This window comes from Micropterus salmoides, unplaced genomic scaffold (assembly GCF_014851395.1).
Source record: "Micropterus salmoides isolate LMB-PRFRI ecotype aquatic unplaced genomic scaffold, ASM1485139v1 Ms_hic_scaffold_18, whole genome shotgun sequence".
NCBI classification, from domain to species: Eukaryota; Metazoa; Chordata; class Actinopteri; order Centrarchiformes; family Centrarchidae; genus Micropterus; species Micropterus salmoides.
The window spans coordinates 24,663,007-24,687,228 of record NW_024040928.1 but is presented as its reverse complement, the minus strand read 5'-3'; the positions used below and the strand labels follow the sequence as shown (position 1 = coordinate 24,687,228).

The 24,222-nt window shown below is 38.0% G+C and overlaps 1 protein-coding gene across 1 annotated transcript in view; it reads left to right on the top strand.

Moving 5' to 3' along the window:
* The first annotated feature begins 4,778 nt into the window (after nt 1-4,778).
* The window catches only part of igf2r (insulin-like growth factor 2 receptor), a 47,053-nt gene continuing 27,609 nt past the window's right edge, over nt 4,779-24,222 (top strand). The window contains exons 1-18 of the mRNA XM_038727258.1: nt 4,779-4,987; nt 6,780-6,919; nt 12,521-12,639; nt 14,807-14,905; nt 15,532-15,664; nt 16,098-16,209; nt 16,583-16,691; nt 16,871-17,030; nt 18,445-18,634; nt 19,105-19,208; nt 19,446-19,610; nt 20,683-20,826; nt 21,083-21,238; nt 21,405-21,542; nt 22,293-22,443; nt 23,089-23,257; nt 23,440-23,555; nt 23,647-23,797. Of these exons, the coding sequence (XP_038583186.1) occupies nt 4,872-4,987; nt 6,780-6,919; nt 12,521-12,639; nt 14,807-14,905; nt 15,532-15,664; nt 16,098-16,209; nt 16,583-16,691; nt 16,871-17,030; nt 18,445-18,634; nt 19,105-19,208; nt 19,446-19,610; nt 20,683-20,826; nt 21,083-21,238; nt 21,405-21,542; nt 22,293-22,443; nt 23,089-23,257; nt 23,440-23,555; nt 23,647-23,797 (2,472 nt within the window). The 5' untranslated portion in view covers nt 4,779-4,871. The remainder of the gene's footprint in view (nt 4,988-6,779; nt 6,920-12,520; nt 12,640-14,806; nt 14,906-15,531; nt 15,665-16,097; nt 16,210-16,582; nt 16,692-16,870; nt 17,031-18,444; nt 18,635-19,104; nt 19,209-19,445; nt 19,611-20,682; nt 20,827-21,082; nt 21,239-21,404; nt 21,543-22,292; nt 22,444-23,088; nt 23,258-23,439; nt 23,556-23,646; nt 23,798-24,222) is intronic.

Sequence of the window (24,222 nt, the reverse complement as noted above, 5' to 3'; positions counted from 1 at the left end):
GGGCATTGCAGGGGAGGCAAAGATGCCATGTGAGGTGAATTTGAGTCAAAAATGGCACTTCTCAAATTCACACAGACAGGAAACACATACGGATATCATTCAGTGTGACTTACACTTCACGATATTAGAAGCACTCTAGACGGGATTATTCAAATATGGTTATGTTAAAATCACCACTCCTTCTCCAGAGAACTGAATCCAATCTGAATGAGCCGCATTGACACAGGTCATCCCCTGGCTGGTGTCAAAGCACCTTGTTTATGTGAGCTAAAGCGTTCGCATGTATTTCCAAGAAGCCCAAACAAACCTGACACTTTGTCTGCCCACCTGCACAGACAGAGGGATCAGACTCAAGCTTCACCAGCTCATTAACCAACACAGAACTTTCTCACATCATTATCTGAAAACATTTACAAAAGATCAGAGTGCTGCATTTCGGACCGCTAAAGATTAATAAATACACACACATAATAATAATGGTCACTTCTTAACAACTCAGAAAACACTGATGCAGAAAATTAAATGTCCAAAGATAAGTGATGCAAGAAAAATGTATTAGCATAAGTGTTAAGATGGTTAACATGGTTTTTCAGAGGCTTTTTTCACGCTAAAAGGGAATTACTAACTGGAAACTCTAACAACATGTAAAAAACTAGAATATGTAAGTCAGGAACTTCCCATTTCTAAAATCGATATCAATAATACACCAATTAGTAATTTACGATATTGAAAAAAGTGTGATTTGGCTTACCTTTGAATGCACATTACCAAATAGTCTCACTTTGTTTCTGCCAGGTTAATGAAGGGTAGATGGTGAGAGTCATTCCTGTCGAACTCTTGCATAGTGTACAGTGTTCTCGTAGCTCCTCCCATTGACAAAACCAGACTCTCACACAAACAGGCTCAAACTGCAGGGGGTAGGTCTGACAGGTTTTTGTACAGGAGGCGTCTATCGTACAGAACAATGATTGTTAGATGAATGAATGTCTTATGTTAGATCTGTATTGTTGTATGCTTGCTGTTATCACAGAGATAATTAGTTATTTAATACTTAAGAGGATAAAAAAAATCCAAATTTACAAAAAGGATAGAATATTTTAGAGTTGGATATTACCTACGTTAAAATACACTTAGTTCTGATCTATCCACTGTAAGTACAAACCTAGCATTAGACTATTTGTTCTACGAGCTATGGTCTAGTGCAGTTTTATTGGACGGGTGTGGGTGTGATTGGATACATGTATGTAACTGCGCCAGAGTTCAGGATTAGTCTAAATATATTTACATTTTACAGGAAGAGACAAGAGGCATTTTGAAAAAGAAAAATACTCAAAGACACAGCAAAATGTTTTCCAATTTCTAATCCTGTCCCTGTGTTATTTGTTCATTTATTTCAAATTCTAACTATGTTGGGTTTTTTTTTTTAAGTATTACTTTATTTCTGTATAATAAAATTTTACTGCGTCTTTAAGGCAGAAATAAAAAACTAAACTTGGACCTGCCACAGTCTATTTTGCTAAATTTCTGATTACAGAGATATTTTTTTTTACCATTGTGTGGTATAGCCATGTTTTCAATTATAGGGTTAAATTTAATGCACTTGCTGCCAGACATTAATGTCATCAGCACAGTGATTGTGCTGATGACATTTCATCATCAAAAAAATGGTGTTAGTTCAAGCAGACAAATCATTACAACAGTACTGACACCCAGTGGCAGGTTGAGCAAATTTACTGAGTTTTTAATGTGTATTTAATTGTTTATTTGTCTTTTAGTGACAACAATGTAGTGAAGAGGTTGTTACCACAGTGGAGTTCAGTTTCTGTACATCCAGTTGGCTGAGAGTGAGGTGAGGTGTGTTCTCTGACCCATCGAAATGTGTTGGCACTCCGCCCTGTTTGGGCAACACAGTTGGACTTCCATCTTGACTAAAAAACATATCTGCAACAAAAGACTATAATAATATTTACTAAATGTGTGTAATGAAATCACATACAGCCAGCCAATCATTACTGCAGAAAAGCACTAAGGTTATTATTCAGTTCCATTATGCAGTTAAAAGTGAAGCTATCCAGCATTAATCACTAGCGACAAGATAATTAAATTGTAATATAGACAAAAAGGTGTCATTAGATGTTACTCCAAATACAATTAGGTCATATGGCAGGTTCAGACTGTTCTAACCTGCCGTACGCCGTCCTTTGTGCATTCGCACCATTTATAAATGAGGCTCCCGAATCTCTGAAAGGCACGTCTATAGTTAAGGAAAAGCCATAGCAGTATCATCCAGAGTTTCTGTGATGTATTTACTTTTTACTGTAGATAACAAAAAACGCAATGTGAGTTGGATCTCACCATAACAAACACGTCTCTGTGTCAAAGTGACAGGCAGTTCCCATCATCACAAACTAAAGTAGAAGTAACTAAAAGAACAACATTTTGCTTTGTGTAAGCTCAAATTACAAAACTCAATTCTGCAGTTTTCTTGTTTTCAGTCTCACACAGAAAAAACAGCAGACACTATTATATATAACTATTGATTGACGATAGACTTGAAAAATTGTGAACCTATCCTTTTCCATCATCAATTTTGAGCCAACATGTTATTCTTCTGTATTTTTATTCTTTGTGTCTCATATGTTCAGACATTTTACCACAAGTAGTTTTCTATATTCTTGTTGTGAGAGTAGTGAGCAGCAAAAGTAATTTGGTCCTGCTCAAGTTGGATGGGGTGGCGATGGTGCATTTGATAAGACACATAGGTGTGGGAGACAATTCTCCACTGTGACACATCCACCAATGTGTCCCTGAGCAAGACACTTAACCACTAGTTGCCCCAGATGCGTGTGACCACTGACATGTATAGCAATTGTAATTTTGACAAAAGCTTCAGCTCCCCCGATTTCCCATGACACCAAGAGTAAACGTGCAGATTCCTGAATAAAAAGAGGATAAAGTCTTTTTTCAGCAACTGAGAATATAAAAGGTGGGAAATGCCTCAAACTTCACAACAGCTGGCTTAAAATGAAAGAGCACAGTCTCTTCGTGTTTTGTTGTGGCCCAACATGACCACTAGAGAGCGCAATATGACACCTGAACAGCTGAAGGCTCACAATCAACAATACTGGGCATTTGTGCCCTGAGCTGTAACTTTCATAGCTGCAGCTTTCTCCCAGACTAAGGACTGACTCAAACTTTGCTAATAAATGCATAACGTTATAGATGGTTAAGGTTATGGTTACATGGGTTAGGAGTGCAGGAATAATGCAGGATTGCTTTGTAGGCTCAACTTGGGACTAAAAGTCTTTGTATAACAAAGTGCCTACCTACCACTAAACATACAGTTGTAGATAAGTAACAAGAATAGCTGCATATCTATTGTTTTATCTGATAAATATTTCTCTAATAAATACCACTAGAAGGCTGGCAAATGACACTTAAAGTGCTGCTTTCAGATGTCATAGACAGAAGACAAACTGTATATTTTCACTATATCATCTATTTCTGCATATTTAAGTATGTCTTCTTACACACCGTGTAAACATTCACAGTGAAGGATGAAAAGTATGTGAATTCCTAGACTAATGACTTCTCCAAATGCTAATTGGAGTCAGGAGTCAGCCAACCTGTAGTCCAATCAATGAGATGAGATTGGAGGTGCTAAAAAACACACGAGTCACGAGTCATTGCCTGATGTGAACCATGCCTTGAACAAAAGAGCCCCCAGAAGACCTAAGATTAAGAATTGTTGACTTGCATGTAGCTGGAAAGGGTTACATTTACATTTAGCTGACGCTTTTATCCAAAGCGACTTACAATTGCTATACATGTCAGAGGTCACACACCTCTGGAGCAACTAGGGGTGAAGTGTCTTGCTCAGGTACACAATGGTGGAAGTCTCACAGTGGGATTCAAACCCAGGTCTCCCACACCAAAGGTGGCATCTTATCTATGCGCCATCACCACCCCTTACAAAAGTACTGTGCACTGTGAATATTTACACAGTGTATTCAGTGAAAACATATAATTGTTTGTGTGGTATTAGTTTAAGAAGACTGTGTTTGCATATTGTTGTGACTTAGATGAGATGAGCAGAAATCCAGGTAATTCCAATGAGTTTACAGAGGCAAATTTTTCCTGCAAAGGAAGTAGTCAAATCTCACGCCTGAGTGATTTGCAAGACCCTCTGCCCACCTGTAAACGTGCAAGTGGGTCCAGAATATAACTGGATCAAAGTGGCCTGTGGACAGACATGTCCTGGTTTCTCTGTATTGTCCGAGGGCTTTGGGGGTTTCCAGCTGATAAGTTGGGTTTGCAGCACTTAGCCTCAGACACAACCAAACTCAGCGGACCCAAATATTGCTATGGACCCGAGTACTGACTAGCTAGAGAGAGTAGATACTTCTCTGTTTATTCTCTTTTCAAAGATAAAAAAAATTGTAATTCAGTTATTTGCTCAATCCCTCAGCCTGTTTTTAGTTTCTATTTAACTCTTTTAACCCTGATTGTACACTGCACTGAAACTTTTCCTGTCCTGTTTTACCCTGTTTTTTTTTTTATTAATTTCACCCTTTCCAAAATGATATTTTAATGTGTTTTTCTTTTATCAATTTCCCTGTTTCCCTATTATGTTTAATGCAAAGCACCTTGAATTGCCTTGTTGTCGAAATGTGCTTCACGAATAAACAACTTCCATGTTGTTCCGTTTGTCCCACAGACCATGAACGCAGCATTAGTCATCGAGGATGGAGTCATGTGATGTCCTGTCATGTGGTGCAGTCACTTCCTACTGATTTGGTCCAGAGCTGACAGACTCTGCTGTATCATGTCGCCACAGTAAGGCTCCACAGACACTATCCACCACAGTAAACATGTTATTTCGTTGTGCGCCCCTGAAGATGGCTTTGTGGCTAGTGGCGTGTCTGGGATGTTTGTTGGTCCGGTCCGGAGCAGAGGACAGCAGCCCGTGGTACCAGGATCTCTGCAGGTAAAAATAAAAAAATACACCTCAGGCTTCAACACACTGCAATTAGACAAATAGATAATAACAAGGCTTCAGTATTTCACCTCCTGTGTCGAGAGGAGAGATAGTAAAGCTACATTTAATTCAGAAATATGTCATTAGATTATTTATTTGCATGCTCGCCGCGGTATCACATTAAAGAAGGTCTGCCGTTAAATTTAGCTCATAAACAATCAGCCAGTCAGCTCTTTGTTCAGTTACAATATCAACTTTTACATTTGGTTTGCTTTGCTTGCAAACGTTATAACTTAGCTCCCTCAGCAGTGTAAGCTAGCTAACACGTCGGTGAAAACGTAAAAGTTTTAATCAGCTAGCTAACGTATTGCTGAATTAAATTTAGCTCCAAATACTCTAAACAAAAATGGTCTTGAGCAAAAGGAGTCGATGGTTGTTTTTCGGTGTTATCAAGCTAAAGTGTAGCCTAGCTAACAGCTAACGTTACATGAAAGGTGTCACAGCTAAAGCTACATGTTAGCAACGTCAGATGACAGGTTTCTGATTAAAGGATAAAGTCATGACAGTCTCTCCAGGTAGACAGCAACACTGTGTATATCGTGGCTAAAGTGAGTATTACAAGCTGACATGTTGTCCTCCTTTACTGGAGCTCCGTTTAGGCAGCTGCTGTCCAAATATTGACACAACAGCAGCAGCACCTAAACCTGTAAGGTTGCATTTCATTTCCGTGTTTTCGCAGCATTTGCTTCGCTGCTTTTGAGGTTAAGCACAAATAGGCCACAAGAAACTTTTCTGTGAAAGAAAGTTGAATTGCAATTGTGCGATGCATGGATAAAAATGAAATGTTATCATGATTCTTGACTAGCTATTTGTGGTGAAGTGGGGCCCATGTGAGTTTTCCAGAGGTAGTTGCTGAAATGTAACTCTTAATTTCGTCCTTTATTTTACAGTTTTAAATGCAGGACAATACAACACTTTAAAAAAACTCCCAGGAAAATATTAGTGTGTGTTCAGTGTCCATGCAAGTAGGGAAAAAATGGATGACTCAACATGAACACAGCTAAAAACAAGACAAAAATGCAACACATGAGGGCTCCAGCTAATAATTACTTTTATTGTTACTTAATCTTTTGGTTATTATCTTGATTTATGAATGAATCCTTTGAGCTATGAAATGTTTATTACTCCATGAGACAAAAATAACCAAATCCACACAAACTGAGAAGCTGGAACTGGGTAATTTTGGAACTTTTGCTTGACAAATGACTGAAATAATTATACGATTATCCAAAAGGTAACTGAATATGTTTCGTCTCATTGCAAGAATATTGTAGCACGGAAATTATCAATGGTCGTTTAACAGAAAATTAATTGACTCTAATTTTAACTACAGTCTAATTGATAAATTGTAAAGTCATTTCAAGCTAAAAAGCTAAACATTTGCTTTATCTGCTTTATTTCTGTATTAAATAATTTTTTTTAGTTGGTCAGACATAACAAGAAATTCGAAGGCAACACCTTGATGTCAGGAAAATTGTGGTGGGCTTCATTCATTATTTTCTGACCTTTTTACACTAAACAATGTATAGAAAAAGAGTCATGTAATAATTCACTGACCATTGTTACCATTACAGGGATCTCTGTAAATCAGAAAATCAGCATTAAAGACTGAAACTGATCCAGTGCTTAAGGGCTGAAACCTTTGGGTCTAGGTCTTATGTAGGCCAAGTGTGTACATTGCCTAAATGTTCAGGCTTAACTCTACTTCTTTACTTAATTTATTTTCTTCCTTGTGTTGCAGTTATAAATGGGAGGCAATAGACCAGGACAATAATGTCATCTACACGCTAAAGCTCTGTGAGTCTTCACCAGCAACAAGCTGTGAAGCCAGCACCGCTGTCTGCGCTCGGGACCTCAACACCAGCACTGTTAAGTCTGTCGGTGAGTACAGTCCACTGGTGCACACTGGTGCTACCGTGTTCAGAGATGTGAGAACTAATGATGAAAAAAGTCTGTTGTGGTGCAGCTACTGTGATTGCAAGGGAGTCATTTAAAATGTTAGTTTAGACACTGTGAAGCCTGTCAGTCAATTCAGCTACTTGTGGCAGTGAATTATGTGCGATAGCATACCTAGTGATTGGCCAAGAGTTATAAATAATTAATAAATAAATAAATAAATGTGTTGCTAGTTCTGAAGTGAGACTACTATACTGACAGTACATACTGATTTGGCCAAAACTGTTATATGAAGTATGGCCTAACATACTGCAAATAAATCGATTTAACAGTTTCATACTGCATACTACTGTATACAAGAAGTATGTAGTACGTACTGCATATCGTGGTCGCTGGTAGGATGTAGAAGTCGGTTCCGAATAACTAGAGCTAACAGCACAGTTAACTGTTTTACTGTTGGCTATAGCCCTCAGTTGCTAATAAAAGGCCTTGTAACGCCTTGTTGTCTTCCTCCTGAGGAACATTACAATAGTTTTATGTTGCTATGTTGCTGTTTGCGATCTGGTGTTGGATTTTTTTTATGCGTCTGATTTCCATAACAACTCTGCCATCTTTGCTGCACTTTGAACATCATTTCAGTTCCTCCTGTAGATCCGGAGGGCGACAACCTGTGCAAAGTTTCAGATTTCAGCTTTAAATATGAGTTATCATGATGCCACCTTTGTCCCCACTAGAAGAGAAACTCTGTGTAATAGAAGGATATAAAGTGTGTTTGAGGCAGATGGAGGACGCAATCTAACATGCTGGAGTTTACCTTTTGTAGTCTGAAGTGGCACCCCCACCTCATTATACTGCTCTGTTAAAATCCTAATTACTTGGTGTGTGTTTCTGCGTAGTGAAGTGAGCTGACATACTGTTAGTGCTCTAGACTCTGATGCCTCCCATGCATCTTTATGACAACCACAAAGCACAAAATGTCACTGCTCTTTAGTGGCACTGCAGGAAGATTATCTACATCCTCGGTGCCGTTGTGTTTCTGTAGCTGTGGTGCCATTGTTTTGGTCACAGTTTGATCACACACACTGCATCTAGTCTGTTTCTGTGTGAACCGTGAAATTAGCTCTGAATTATCTGGCTCAATGTGGTTATGGGTGTTTTCAACTGCTGAACATGCACAAAAATCGGCCCTGTTGCTGACATGCCCTCTGAGGGGTTTTCTTAATGCTAAGTGATGCTGTATGGATCAGCGCTTTATCAGTACATTAGCAGATCTGATCTCTGTGCTGATGAGGCTGAACCTGCTGCTGCTGTGTGTCAGCAAGATCCACATCTCTGTCCTGGACAAGTCCTTCAAGCTGGAAGTCAGGCAGGCGCTTTACGTTTAGCACTGCTCACCACCCTAAAAGTTAATAACATGTCTCTAAGAAATCAAAAATCACCAATTATCTCTGAGATGCAAATTTATTTAGATTAACATTATTTATTATATTTATTTTCAGCAACATAGTTTTATTGAGAATACATGCAGCTAAGGTAAACTAAAGCTACCCAGCAGTGTTTAACCAGCGAGAAAAAGACTGGAAGTCATAGTTGCCTTCAAAATAAAGGCCAAGATTACCGCACAGGAAATAAAATTTCAATGTCCCCATACCATGTTTGCCACCCTGTGGTATCACACCATTTCAGCTTTGAAAGGGTTTTGGACTTCTTGAAGACCAAATGTATGTTAATCTAAATAAAAATACATAATCATCTGTTTCTGTTGTAACTAGCTAGCGTTTGCTTAGCTGCTGATTAGCTTTACTCCCAACACACAAGATACAGCCATCATTTCTACGTCCAGTTGAAGGTGTTATCACTTGAACGTAAACATATGTTGTTTTGGGGCATTTGAAACAAATGGAACGGCAGTGTCTCTTAGTTTTATGTATTCTCAAAAAGCTAAACTGCTGATTGAGTCAAAATTGTTTAAATAAATCTAATAATCTTAAATCTTAATATTTACTGCTTCTGGCTTCTTAAAGTTTTTGAAAATCTTCACCAAAACAGTGAAGCTGAAAATTATAATTTTATGAAGAGCACAAACTTCTTGTTTCCTTTCACATTTGCACGAGTTACTTTTGTGCAAAATAGAGCTGCAATGAATAGTCGATCGAAAAATAATAATTTTCGGGAATTTCTCCAGGCAAAATGCCAAACTAACATTTGCAGTTCCCAGCTTTTCAAATGTCAACTGAACTGAATATTTTTGGGCTTTGGACTGTTTTCTTTTTTTTTTTTTTTTTTACACATATGGTTTTGCTGTCAAAATGAAACTTAGTAACTTGCCTTGTTAGCGTGAAAGCACTCCTGTGTGCTTATTATTCCCACATCAATCAGATTCATTCAACTCAAGTTCCACTACACATTTTTCCACCCTGGGCCGCATGCAACCTCAAGCAATGGACCCCCTGGAGGGAGTGCAGTTTGAAAAACACTAATTAAATGTTTGGTTAGGCCAGAAGACAAATGTGCTTTCATTAACAAACTCATTTGTGATGCATTTTAAGATTTATGGACAGAAACCTTATTCTGTTATGCAATCATCTGTTCTTATTTATGTCACTAGTTGATGAATTTTAAAGGCTCCCCATGTAGACTTTAGCTACAGGTCCTTTACATGTGGTTTTAAATAGGGCTTGACAGAAGCTGACACTACATAAACTTTAGTGTCACACAGGGAATGAAAGTAGCACCCGCCACTTGCGGATAACTTGGTGGTGGTGGGTGAAATCGTCGGGCCATCCGCGGCTTTGACGGACAGGAAAAATGCCCAACAGGAAGACACGTGTAGTAAGGTAAGCGTGTTGTGGCGATCGGTGCCTGCGTCACACACACAGCCACCAGTCAGCTCAGGAAATATCTGTGAAATCAATAATTTGATATATCTTCTCACCATTGCTCATAATAATAATTCTACCTAAAAATTTATCGCATATTAAAACGCAATCGCAATATTGGGAGAAAAAATTGCAATTAGATTATTTTCCACAATCGTTCAGCCCTAATTTTAAATCTGAATCTGTACTTTCACAGTTGCAGAATCAGCACCTTTGTTGCAGAAATTTTGGTATAATCATACTTTTCATACTGTTTTTTTTACGTTGTATACCCTTTTGTACCTAAAGATCACTTTAGACTTTAGACACAGGTTTGTTCTTGACTATGTTAGGGGCTGTTTCTCCATTTCAGTTACATCACTGTCTTTGATTTTGCACATGACCTTTCTAAAGAAGACAGGCTGCCAGACAGAGTTATTTCAGAGTCCCACAACAACAGCTTGTCCTGCAGTCTGAGGTCTTGACCTTCCTCTTGTGACAAATTGGCGTTTTGGAGCTCTCAGCCAGAGTGTGTGTCATCTGACTCAGATATCTGAGCATGACAAATAGCCGTGTGGCTCACTAAAGTCTCCGAAATAAAGATTGCAGACTCATGTTGTTGGTAGGGTCTGTTTGAGGCTTATTTTGTTAAGATATCCTCATTAGACAAGACGAAGATCACACATGGAAAGTGAAAGAGCTGGTAAACAGGAAGCAATGTGGTCAGATGAGTTGGAGTTTTATTATGCTGACTGCCTAATCACATGACCAAGGAACACATCATCAAGCAAAAACGCTGTCTAACACAAATCCCCCCCGCCCCCGGACTTCTTGCTTTAGGCTTTATTCATGCTTCCTTGTTGGCTGTGCTCAGAAACCTCACATGATCCATCCTCACACTTTGACATTCAAGATTCTTTTGCTTCCTCAAATCAAAATCTTTGGAGTAACAGATGCTTACCTCACTGTTGAGTTCAAAAGTGCCCATAAAATGTTTTTTTTGTTTGCTCTTTCTGTAAGTGGATAACATGTATGCTCGTATTTTGATAATAAAAGTATTGGAATTAACATTTTTTATTATCTGTAGTGTTTTAATGGCATTTGGATTCGTTTTTTTTCTATTAAATATTTTTTAAAAATCAAAGTTCCATCACAAAGTCCAAGGTGATGTTTTGTTTTGAGTCCAAAAGATAATCAATAAACTATCACATAAGACAAAGGAAAACTTCAAATCATCACAATTTAAAAGCTGTAACTATGAAAGGTTTATCTTTTCTAATTATTAGACTTCAATGATTAATGCATTGGTCATTATTTTTCTATCTGCTAATCAGCTGATAATTTTAGCTCTAACGGGAATATAAGAAAATAACATGTACAATAATTCTGAAATTGTCCATTCTGCATAAAGAGTACTTTTCCTTTTAATACATAAATTACATTTTTGGTGATAGGCTAATACTTCAGAACTTTTTCGTAATAAAAGTTTTGGTTACAGGATACATTTTTGACTTTAAAATTATAGAGGAGCAAAAGAAAAGCAGCAACTCCTGAATATAGTAAACAAAATGTACAAATAAAATTCAGTGAAACCATGCATGCTGTAAAATCCAGTTCTTTGCTCTTTATGTGCACGCACATTATCTTTGTGCTCAGTGTATTGCAAAATGTCACAATACTGCCAAAATATAGATATCACACAGGACTTAAAGTTGAAGTGGTGCAACAGGCTGGGACATGAGCAGTGTTACATCTGAAGAGTCTAATAATACGGACAGTCCAGCCTACAGTAGAGTTGTTTTTGATGTTAGTAGGTCACACTGTTCAGTTACATTCCTTTATGGACCCTTTGTGATAACAGCCCCGCCGTATCAGAGGGAACACACTCACAAATACAGTTCATTACGAAGGGAATTTTAGTTGTAAGACTTCACTGAGAACAGTGAGAGGAGTATTTTATTTAGACTAAATGATTATTCATTAACATTTTTGTTGATTGTTGGTGCAACAGAGCAGATTGGTGCTCGTCACACCTTAACATTTAGTAACACATTTACAGACTTCAGTTACTCTCTGCTGTGTGTTAAGCTGATCTACTCTGAGTTTATTTAACTGCCCCAGTCTCAAATGTTCTTCACATGCAGAACATTTCCCACCGCTGTCTTGTTTCTGTTCAGAGGATAAATGAAGACTGTGCTGACAGCAGGGTTACAATATTATGGCACAGAGTTTTATCTTGTGTGTTTGTAAGTGTACAGGGCAGTAGGTCAGTAGAGGTTGGAGGGTTAGGACATTATTCTGTCTGACTGTCTACTGACTACTACACCAACATACGGAGTCTGTGTGTGTAACTTTTATGATAGGTTCATCATGTACACTATGTATATCATGTATGTTATTAGATCATCTGTCATGTCATGTTTCATCCATGAGGGTAAAGTATACAACAAAAAGAAAAGGGTGGATAGAGGTTTAAAAAAGGAGTAGAAGTGAGATTGGTATAGCAGCTACTATTTTCATTATTCAAATTAATTTTGTCCAACTTGCAATTTAGATCGTTTGTGTTGTAATAACCGTCTTAAGTTAATTTCATGTTTGCATAATGAGTCCTAGTCATTATTGTCCACATATGAGTAATCCTACATATCTACTGGCCAAACTGAAGGCCTTGAAAAACACGTTAATTGTCTTAAATTGACTTGTTTTTTTTTATTTCTTAAATGTGCAGGTGAGCTGTCCCAGCAGAGGGTCTCTGGCATGGTGCTGGATTTTAATGACACGAAAAAATGTCCCGGAAGCAACAACAACGTTCAGACCAGCATCAGCTTCCAGTGCGGAAAAACCATGGTAAGACTTAAACACACAAGAAAGGTTTTTTTTAAACAGACCATTTGTGCTTTTCCAAGAGCTATGTTTAGGCTGATATATGAGAACAGTGGTGGCTGGTGTGATCCTCGAACAGGCAGGATAAATCTGACTGGGGAAAGTGAAAGCTGCCCTTGAGTTGACACCCTCCTCTTTTGACTTGCCATTTTTTCGTTTTTTGTATTTGTATATTGAGTCCTTTGCTGTTAAATATCTGATCTACATGCACTCTATACTTATTTTCATGCATTAAGCATGACTAAAGAGCAAACTGTAACAGGGCCGGGGTGTGACAATGGTAAAGTATGTGATTTTTATTTATGTCACACAGAGAGAACATGTTTTTTTATTGTGTGTGTTTACAAATAGTGCATTAATTGTTTGTAACAGGAGAAACAGCACAATCAAAAATCACCCTGGTCAGAAACCTTATCGGCAGAAATTCAGCAGTTTTAAGTTGTATTATCAGTGCAGTTTATTGGATGTCATCACTCAAAAAATTGATAAACTTAGCTTGAGCAAGTTCCTCCATGAACATGCACTTTAACTGTTTTGCAATATTGAGGCAACGTTATTGTGCTTTGCCGTTTTGTAGTCAGTATCTGTATTCTGAACTTTATGACTTATATGCCTAACTTACGTGTTGGATTGAAACAAGGTTTAAACCCATACTGACATTTTTGAGCTTTTATTTGACTCATATTTCAATTAGTTGAAATTAAATTGAGCGTTCTCTTTCTTGAAGCAAATAAACTAAAATTATATTTTTTGGATCCCTGAAGCAGATGTCTGCTGTCAGCTGCAATGAAAGGAAGTGAATCTGTAAATAGAAACCATATAGGACAATGACAGTCACCTGCTATCTCATGAGTAATAGTGCGCACGTGCGCGCGCGCGCGCGTGTGTGTGTGTGCGCGCGGTTTCGAGGGTGGTTGAGTGGTGGGTTAACATTCATGTAATTTCCTGTAAAGACACAAAGATGAGTTTTCTGGTTCAACAGAAAATGATTGGTACTAGGTTTTCAGTTCATGGAAAGTTTGAAGTGAAGAAATGAAAGTGGCTTTTATGAAGACTTTTATTTAACTTTTCAAAAACATGTCTAATGTTGAAAAGAAGAAGAAGGGATTAAGCCAAATGCAGATTATCTATTATAACAATTAACCTTAGCAGAACTGTGTCACTGGTAAAGAGTGGACATTTAAAGTTATAATTTTGACAAATAAATGAAAATAATAAATTTAGCAATTAGAAAGATGCTCTATATTATGTATAACTTTGACTTTATTTTAGCAGTGAATTTCTCAAGTGATGCAATATACCCAGAACACATTGTGTATATCCTTGAGGTCTAACAAACTTGTTGAAGACATTTCCTTCCTCATAAAACATTGCAAAGACTGACATCTGCTTGCAGTCTTACTCTTCTCTGCCTTTGTTGGCGCATTGCTGTGAGAAACTTTTAGCAGAATGTGTAATACTTCACTCTGGAGGTAAAAAAATGGGGACTGACATGTCAAACCATTGGTCTATAGTGATACTAGGTTCAGAAAGACCTTTTAAATTTATGATCTTCATCTATTCAGTCTTGACAACAACAAAAAAAACCTGTATGAAGTAGGGCAAAAACAGAAAACAAAGAAAAAGAAGTTGTCCTGTAACAGAAAAAGTTGCTGGTTTAACTGTCTAGAACAGCTGGTAAATTATGGACGAAAAATGGGAATGAGAGACAGTCTCCCCTCTCTCAACAAGTGTTCTTGAGAAGCCCTCGAGTAAGCGCTGAACCTTCAACCCCTCCAGCAGCAGCAGACTGTGGTTGTGCTGCACTCCGCTGTAACTGTGGGGAGTAATTATAAACGTCAGCATTTGCATAAATGTTTTCTTTCTCCTGTCAGATTAAAATTTATAAGTAATCCTCCCCACACCATTTAAAAATAAACCAAATACGTAAAATACTGTATATTCTGGATAACAAACGCTGGCACATTTGCCATAAAGTGCTACTAAACCATCCCTTCATGTCAAGTTGCGCTTCTTTACTTGCTTTGTTTCTCTCCAGTGCAGAGCTGCCTGTTACACAGCACTTTAATGTGTTTATCGCCCTCATCAGCATGAAACTATCTTATCATGTTCCTGTGTTTGTGTGCTGCAGGGGACCCCAGAGTTTGTTGCTGTGTCTCAGTGCGTTCATTACTTTGAGTGGAGGACCTACGCCGCCTGCAAGAATGATAAATTCAAGCCACAGAAAGAGGTATGTGGTGGAGCATCTGATGTGCGGCTGACTCACTGACGAGAAGGTTTTATGTTCAAGAAAGAACGAAACTGACGCCGTGCCTGTTAAAGATTAAAGGGGGAGCATTTAAGGTGTAATTCGTAAGAAACAATGAGCCAGAGGGGTTTTTTCCACACATGTGAAGATGTACAAAGTTGCAGACATGTCACATGTTGTCACAGTGAGCTCTTAATGTGAGCTTAACATGGAACAATTGAAATGTATGAAATGGATTAAACTTGCTAGATAATCTGTTGCAAAAGTGCTTCTGTGAAATAGTTTTTGATTGAATTAAGCAAAAAAACTACCCATTGATTTAAAATCCAATAACAGGAATCTGCTGGTGCTTAAGTTATTTGAAAACGTAGTTTCTCTCTTCAAATTTAAGCCCTCTAAAGATATTAAAATTATTATATTATCAAAGTTTAGAGGAATGAATAACATTTTAACTGCCATACAAAGATCTGATTTGAAAGATCTTTATTTGTAGTGATCTTTATAAATAAATTCAACCATAACCCTCTATTTTCTTTTAATGAATGCTACTTCAAGTTATTGTAAAAATATGTCCGTACTGCAGTTTAAGCTACCTTCTCTGTTTCCAGGTGCCCTGCTATGTGTTTGACTCGGATGGTAGGAAGCATGACCTCAACCCTCTGATCAAAATGAGCGATGGCTATCAGGTGGACGACGGCGACGACAGCATCGACTTCTACATCAACATCTGCCGAACTCTTAGTCAGTACCTGAGAGAGGGTGGAGAGCTGAATGGATGATTGGATGAATAAATGACTGTGTGATTGGATTCAGAATTTAGCAATAATGAGCCTTTTTTTTTTCAGTTTAATATTTGAATTTGATAGACCACAATACAACTACTAAAATAGACTACACACCTTAATTATAAATGTTATATATAACAAGTGTTGCATATATTCATGCATTTAAAAATGTCTTTTTAAAATATCCTTTTTGTCAAAGAAGCACTTATTTTATTATTTATTATTTTAAATTAAGCCCTTTTAAATTGTTTCCTTGTAAAGCTTTCTTTGACATTTTTAGTTTGCCATATCATTATTGAAGATTTCTGCTGATCATCGCTGTTGTTATTGTTATATTTTGATTTATATATATTTCCCATCATCTCATATCCTTCCTCATCCTCACCCAGATGCTCCAGATAAATCCTGTCCAAAGGAATCTGCAGCCTGTCTGATCACCAGTAGTGGCTCCTACAACATGGGCTCGCCTACCGGACAGCTAGAGCTGGTGTCCAACGATAGGTATCATCTTGCTGAATGTCTTTCATCTGTCATCTGACTTTACATCTTTTTGAGAGTAGGGAATGATTTGCAGCTGCTGGTCTGGACAAATCTTCTATTTTGTTGCTTTGAGTTTAGATTTACTTCAATAGTTTCGAAAGTTTATATGATTGTCAGAATATCCAGGATGTGTTGATGTGTTGTTTTATACAGTTGTGGTTTTGTTAAGTTTATGTTGAGCTGCAACCTCATTTATGTCTGAGGAGAGTTAACTTTTTCTGACAGAAGGATACACATTAAATTTAACCAAATGAAAAGCTCATTTTGAAAAGATGAAGTCTTTTTAATCATAAATTTACTTTTTCACTTGTTTCTTGTCTCCTCCTCTCGCAAGGCTGAGGTTACAGTATACTGTAAGTACCAGTTCGTCTCATCCAGAGATCTGCGAAGGACACAATCCTGCCGTCACCATCACTTTCATCTGTCCATCAAGCAGACATTCAGTAGGTTACACACTCATATACTCAACATACACAGCAAAATGTTTTTATACATTTACCCTTTATATATTTCATCCCTTGCAGATCATTTGTTGCATCTACCTGATTTTCATACTGTTCGACTGTACTTGCAAAAATGTATCTAATTCCTGTTTTACTAAAAGTGTATTTTGGTCTTACAGGGAAGCCCTCCTAAGATGACAGCTAAGTCAAACTGTCGCTACGAGGTGGACTGGGTGACTGAATACGCGTGTCACAGAGACTATCTGGAGAGCCATAGCTGTAAACTGACCAGCAAACAGCATGACTTGTCCATAGACCTAACACCTCTCACCTTGAGCTGTAAGTAGTTCTTCCTCTAAACCATGTCTCTTAAACTATCACACCAGGGGGCCACATCCAGTCTGTGAGACACCTTGATCTGTAAAGTAATCACAAGAAAGCCAACAAAATTTAGGATAAAAAAGTGGCTTTTTATTTCACATTTAACAAAGCAAGCTGCACTATTCTGCTCAACTTGTAAACAGAAGCACTTTAATGCACAGTATGTAATTTCTAGGTGTCTCTCAATTTAAACAATGACAAAAGAAGCACTTTAATGACGTCGAGAAGTAGCGTGGAGTGGTTGTCTGTATCGATAAACAGTGACCATTGGTGATAAATATTTATCTGACTTAACTCAAGCAGAAATCATGTGCAGAAATGAGTTAATGTATTAAAGTTAAGTTATACAGGGACAACTTCTGCGACACAACACACTGCAACTGCAATGAATAATTATGCTCCATCACACGTGAGCAATACAAACAAGAGTGAAAAATAGAGTTGCTAGCTATTTCACTGACTTTCTTCCTCACTCTCTGACATATGATCTGGCGTTTCTCTGGCAGTTATAGCAGCTAAAGGGGGTAAAGGGGTTATGGCGCCATTAACAAGCAAACTGGGAACCTCAGCTAGCCAAGTGAAACATGAAACTAGATGGAAGATGGTTAACAAAAGTAGGTTTTTTGAATTGGAGTAAATTTCAACATTCTTTCTCTCTTGTATTAATGATTACATAATTAACCTTCAAGAATTATTCGATCATGGTGCCGCTTTTTAATATCCCAGTTAGAAGAAGATGTCTGTGGTCCTCAGTCATCCAGGTCATAGTTATCCAACAAGAGCTGAGTTTTTCTTCAGGGAACTGAAGAAGTCTTCAACCAAGTCCAGTTGCCCTTGACCTCAACCTTCGTTAGAGGAAGTAGCTTTATGTGTAAACTATACTGACCTTCCTGATTTTTGTCAGCTCATTTTGAGTAATAGAAAAAGCCATTTCCACTTATTGTCACAGTCTGTGTGTAACATGATGTAGGTCACAATTTCCTGTATCTCTGGTGTTAAAGCAAGTGGTTGTGCATATGTATGTTTCCAGGTTGGATGCTGCTACTTTCAAATTGAAGCTGATTGCTGTCAGTGACTTTGCCCATATTCATTATCTTTAAAGGAGTAGTTCCACATTTTGAGAAATATGTTTATTTGCATTGCTTTGAGAGTTACATGAAAATATTTCTAAATGTTTTGAAAACTGTAATCTTTGAAAAAATATTACAACATTCTGAAAGATAAGAATATTGTCCACAGACTACAGTCCACAGTAATGGTAATTATTCTTACAGTCAACAGTCATAATTAATCTAACATTTAGACTTACAGTAAGATTAATATGATATGTCAGCCTAAACCCTCTAATACCATTTTGTGTGTGTGTTCGTAGCTACAGACCAGCCATACTATATACATTCTGGGACCAGTGAGGGGGATGAAAGCTACTTCTACTACCTGAACGTGTGTGGAAAGATTCCCACTAAGGAATGTGGTGACGGCGAGTTTATATCATCCTGCCAGGTGAAGAATTCTGGAGACTTGAAGAAGGTGGCTGGAAGATATCAGAACCAGACACTACGGTAATGTGTGAATTAAGGACAAGAAACTTTTAAGTGAGAGTATGTTACTTTTGAAAGCGCAATAGCACAATCATTCGTTTGCCAGGTTGTATGCGTAAGCAATAAAACACACCCTTGCTCAGTCAATATTGATGTTGTTATCTGAGCGTTAGCCCGTGTAATGAAGTCTATAAACAAACAAGGGGAAAAAAATAAACATGTGAGCTGATGAATTTACAGTATAACCTGACACACAAACACTTCCACAAAGCTGTCCACCCAAGCAGAATCAACCTCCATGTGACTTTTAAAAAATCTGTGATGATTTCACAGTTTTTTTTAGATGCACAATGTTTTTGTTGTTAACTCCTTCATCCAGAAACGTTGAGACAGAAACAGCATGTCATTCCCAAAAATCATGAACAGTTCAGGCAGAACATCTTCATTAGCTCATTGCTCACCCTGTGTTTTTATTCTTTTTTTATCTGTAGTTATTCAGATGGAGATCTGACTCTGATCTACCCAGATGGCCAGAGATGCTCCACCGGCTTCCAGAGAATGACCATTATCAACTTTCAGTGCAACCAGACTGCATGTGAGATAGAGATGTTAAAAATAGTTTTCCTGTTTTATTTTAAGCTTTTACATTTTGTTTATTTTGGCACCATCTGGTGGCTGACAGCATGGCACTCTGCTACCATGAGATGTTCTTCCTACTGTAAATGTTGTACATACAACTTGTACCAGATTGTTCCTTTTATTTAAAATGATCGTACAGGTGGAGTCCTGTCATAACTTCGACTTACTTCATGGTTTGCGTCATTTTCTGCAGCTAACGGTGGGCGAGGGACTCCCGTTTTTGTAGGGGAGACAGACTGCACTTATTACTTTGACTGGCAGACGGCCTTCGCCTGCGTCAAAGAGAAGGAAGATCTACTGTGTCGAGTCAGAGATGGCAAAAAACACTATGATCTTTCACCCCTCACAAGATACCCTGGTGAGTTTAACAACTCAGTTCTAACTTAGGGAATCTAACTCCTTTTCCACTGGTGATCACACTACACAGTTTTATTTATTTATTCATTAACAGGGCTTTGAGATTTGTACTTTCACACAGGGCTATACTGATCATTCTGATTTGCAGTACTTATTACTTGCCACTAATTAAAGTACACCTCTGAAATTTGATTATGCATTGATTATTGAATTGGTTAACACTAAATTGGTTGTTTAGAACAGTGGTTCTCAAATTTTTTCACATCAGGGACCGCTATACTGAAATTAGAACCACAGACCCACATCTGATAGGACTTTTGCTTTTAGATGTTTTATTAAGACCCAAGTAGTCCCAAGTAGTCATACATTCTGTCATTGTGTTACTTATAACAAAAATAAATGATTCCCCTTTTTGCAGTTTTCGATAAAAGCGTCAGCTAAATAACTAATTATTATTATTATTCGGCCTGGAAGATATGGCCAAAAATGTTACCACGATAAAAAGTTTCATATCTTTCGATATCGATAATTATCACGGTAAGTATAAAATCTTTATTTCTTTCGATTTTAAAGGCTGATTTTTACTCCTGACTGAAAGTTGAAAAAACCTGATGGTTAATTGTGTTTTCAAGTCTTTCTTTATGGTAAACACTTGAGGCCAAATAGTGGATCAATTTACAAGTCTGAGGTAGAACATTTAAAAAAATTAAGATAAAATCTTTGTCAACAAATTAAGTAAAAGCTTTTTTCGGCTCTTTTTCCTCAACAAAATTAACATCTTAACAAAAAAATAAGTCCTCATTCGTTTTGTGATAATTATTGTTGTTTTATTGTCCGGCCCTAATTATTATTATTGAATACCAGTGCCTTCCTGTAGCCGCCATTACAGCCAGTTTGAAAATTATTTCTGTGGTCTTTCATCTTTGATGTCATAGTGGTTCCTAATTTGGCCTATTTGTCAGTGTAGGCATGTTTCCATCTAACAATATATATCATCTTTCCCATGCATTGTTGTCGCTAAACATTTGTTGCTGAGAAATCACGTTCCTCTGTGTCTCTGTGTGTTGCTTCAGAGTCAGATGTCAGCTCGAACTGGGAGGCGGTGGATGCTAGATCTCAAAAGTCTGACTCGCGTTTCTACCTGAATGTCTGTCACAAAGTCACCCAGACAGGAGGGGCTGCTGGCTGCCCGGTGAATGCCTCCATCTGTGCCGTGGGTAAGAGTTTCCACAGGGATGGGGAGTTTCTAAGGACTAATGGCTTTTTGGAAATTCAGTGATGGAATTATAATGGTTTTGGGAAGTCAAGGAGTTTGCCAAATTAATGATCTAAGGGATAGTTGTAGCCTTCTGTATTCATCATTCATGATCAAGTCAACTATTAAAAACACATTAACTTTACGATGGATGACATTTTCCTTTATCACAATGAACCTGACCAGTGCAGTTTATTGATTGTGTCTCTCTGCTTCAGATAAGGATCATGGGGCCATCAGCCTGGGCAGCTTCCTCTCTTCTCCCCAGAAGACTGAAATAGGAAATGACATCAGACTGGTGTATACTGATGGAAATTTCTGCGCCAATAAAAAGAAGAGGATCCAAACTATCCTGACCCTCAAGTGCAAACCAGGTAGGTTAAATAGAGAGATAAGTAGCCATTAAATATTATTTTATTACTTTATTATATTTTGCTCTGTGCTTTTCTCTCTAATTTCTGTTCAGTCGTGACGTCGTTGCTGCTTTTTTGAGAAATTTTAATCACTCTATTTCCTCCTAAACTTCTTTTGTTTTTGCAGGGTATCTGGAGGGTGCTCCTGTCCTTCGTAGTGTATCGTCTGACAAATGTGTGTACGAGTTAGAGTGGTACACTGCTGCCGCGTGCGTCCTCTCGAAGACGCAGGGAGACGACTGCAAGGTGGAGGACCCTCAGGCTGGTACGACACACAGACACACAAGTTTGATCAATGTGGTTTCTGACTGATCAATATTTTACTTGAACAAGAAAAACACAGCAGCAAAGGAAAGATGAGAAAGAAGAAACAGGGTGCACGGGAAATGTGTATAAGTAGAAAAACTATCTAAGCGCAAAACACATCTCTATCTGCCTCTTAAACCTTGAGAGTATGCAAGGAGAGAGTCGTCATGTTTGTCATTTATGCTTGAAAAGGGCAACTACTCTATTTTAAACCTAATATTGTTATTTTGAGTATCATGACTTACAAAGATGACTAACTAACTCACGTTACCACCGTCAACTCACCTCTCGTGAGAGCTGAAACGAAAAAGGATCTAAGTCTTTGACTGCTCACTCAAATCTATGATTCCTCTTTTGATTTTAGAAACATTTATTACACTCATAGAAAGTTAAGGCCACTGAACTTGCTGTGAGGACGCTTCACCTCTCGTCCAAGAGGCGTCCTCAACTCTACCACCTGGTGGGGAGTTTCGGGCATTTTAAACTGTCGGTCACACCTGTGTGTCACATTGACAGTTGTTGAGCTCACATGTAAAGAGGCTTCTTATGCTGCCATCTAGCTGTTGCTACCTGATCTGTCACATTGCATTTTCCACTCTGTGCTGTTTTACAAAGCCATCGTTCCACCAGACCAAACATAGATGAGAGTGTCCTTTGACGTCATTGACTCTACTTTAATCCTCCTCTATAACTACCCTCTGCCCCACAGAGCTCTCTTTCGACTTGTCGCCTCTCTCCAAAGCTGACGGAGGCTTCTACAACCTGACCAGTGGCAACTATGACTACTACATCAATGTCTGCGGTCCTGTCAAAGCTGCCAGCTGTCCTGAAAAGGCTGGAGCATGCCAGGTCGAAAAGAGGTAAGAAGGACCCATGGACATTAAGAACATATATATGTGTATATATACGCTCGCGTGTGTATGTGTATACATGGGGTGATATTGCACAATCACTGTTCATATGGTCAAATTAAAAGAGTCATCACAGATTATCACCGGTCAGTAGATTCAGTCCAGAGGTATTCATAATGTGCCTAGATTTGCCTGTTTTTTAGGTTTTAATAGGATTTAAAAAAATATAATTTGTGTATCAGTTTCCCTTTTTAATCTGTTCAATTAGTTAATTGTTAAAAATTACATCCAGTTTTTGTTGTTATAATTAATGCTAAATTCCATTGTAAGGGATCTTAGTTGTTTTTTGTTAAATTTGCTATAAAAAGAGTTTTTATAAAAAATTTATGAAAAGTTTTTATATTTTTGTCCTCAGATGTATGGATCTGGATATATGACCTGTGGAGGAAAATGTGTACTTTAATTCTTACTGCCAAGATCAGCTTTGTATTATGCTCTGTCTCATGGAAATTTAAGGCATTGAGCAAGTAACAAGTAACTACTGATAATAGGGAATTTAATTTGAACTAATCTAATCTAATGCTGTAAAATGAGTAATGGGAAATGTGAAGTAAATTGACCCCCACTGCATGGTTTTTCTCTCTGCCACGTCAGTTCTTGGAGTCTCGGGGAAGCAAACTCCCATCTGTCGTACTACGACGGCATGATCCAGCTGACCTACAGTAACGGCTCTCAGTACAACGACCAAAAACACACTCTTAGATCCACACTCATCTCTTTCCTGTGTGACCCAGAAGCCGGAGTGGGAAAGCCCGAATTCCAGGTAATCTTCTCCAGTCCACAGTTTAAACAATAACTGTGTCTCTGCATGTTGTTGATAATACAGTATGTGACTTTACTTATTTATTTCTTTTACAATATACTGTATTTCTACACTTTTTAGACTTTTTCTTTATAGTCTTGGTTGAACTAATGAACTGTTTTTATCTATTCTTGTGAATCCAGGTTGAGGACAAGTACACTTATAACTTCCGCTGGTATACATCCTACGCATGTCCAGTAAGGCCTCATGAATGTTTGGTGACAGACCCCAACACTCTTGAACAGTACGACTTATCCAGGTAATGGAGTGCAATCAGCGTACACAAAACTCTTTACTGTAACCATCCTGCTCACCTCCTCACCTTCTTTTTTACCTTCTTCTGCCTCCAGCTTGTCACGCCCCCCCTCTGGTAGCAACTGGCATGCCATGGATTTCTCTGACAGGAGGAAGTACTACATCAACATATGTCGGCCTATCAATGCTGTACAAGGCTGTGACCGCCATGCATCCGTCTGCCAGATGAAGTACACAGACAGGAAGGTCTGTTACAAGCGAAATTCCCAACGTGAAAAATAGAACTTAACTTAAAAACTAAGCTTATAAACCTTTTCACAAGACATATACAGGGAGAGGGACAGAGAGAGTAAGGGTGTGTTTGAAGGCAAAAGCAAGGTGAACGCTAAAACAAAGTAGTGAATGAACTACTGCTAATAGGGTAATTTATCCTTTTTAGATATTTTCAAATGAAATATACAAATATACTTCATCCCTGTCAGGAACACTTGAGCGTTGTTATACTGCAGTTTATTCTCAGCTGGATTTTATTTTAGCAAAATGCTCTGTCCAGTAGCCTAACCTGGAGCACTTTTTATTTTGAGATGTGTTTGATTGAAAGTAGGTCCTGTAACCTAGTGTAGCTTTGGAGAAAATGTCAAAGTTATTTAACAGTCAATGTTTTATTATGA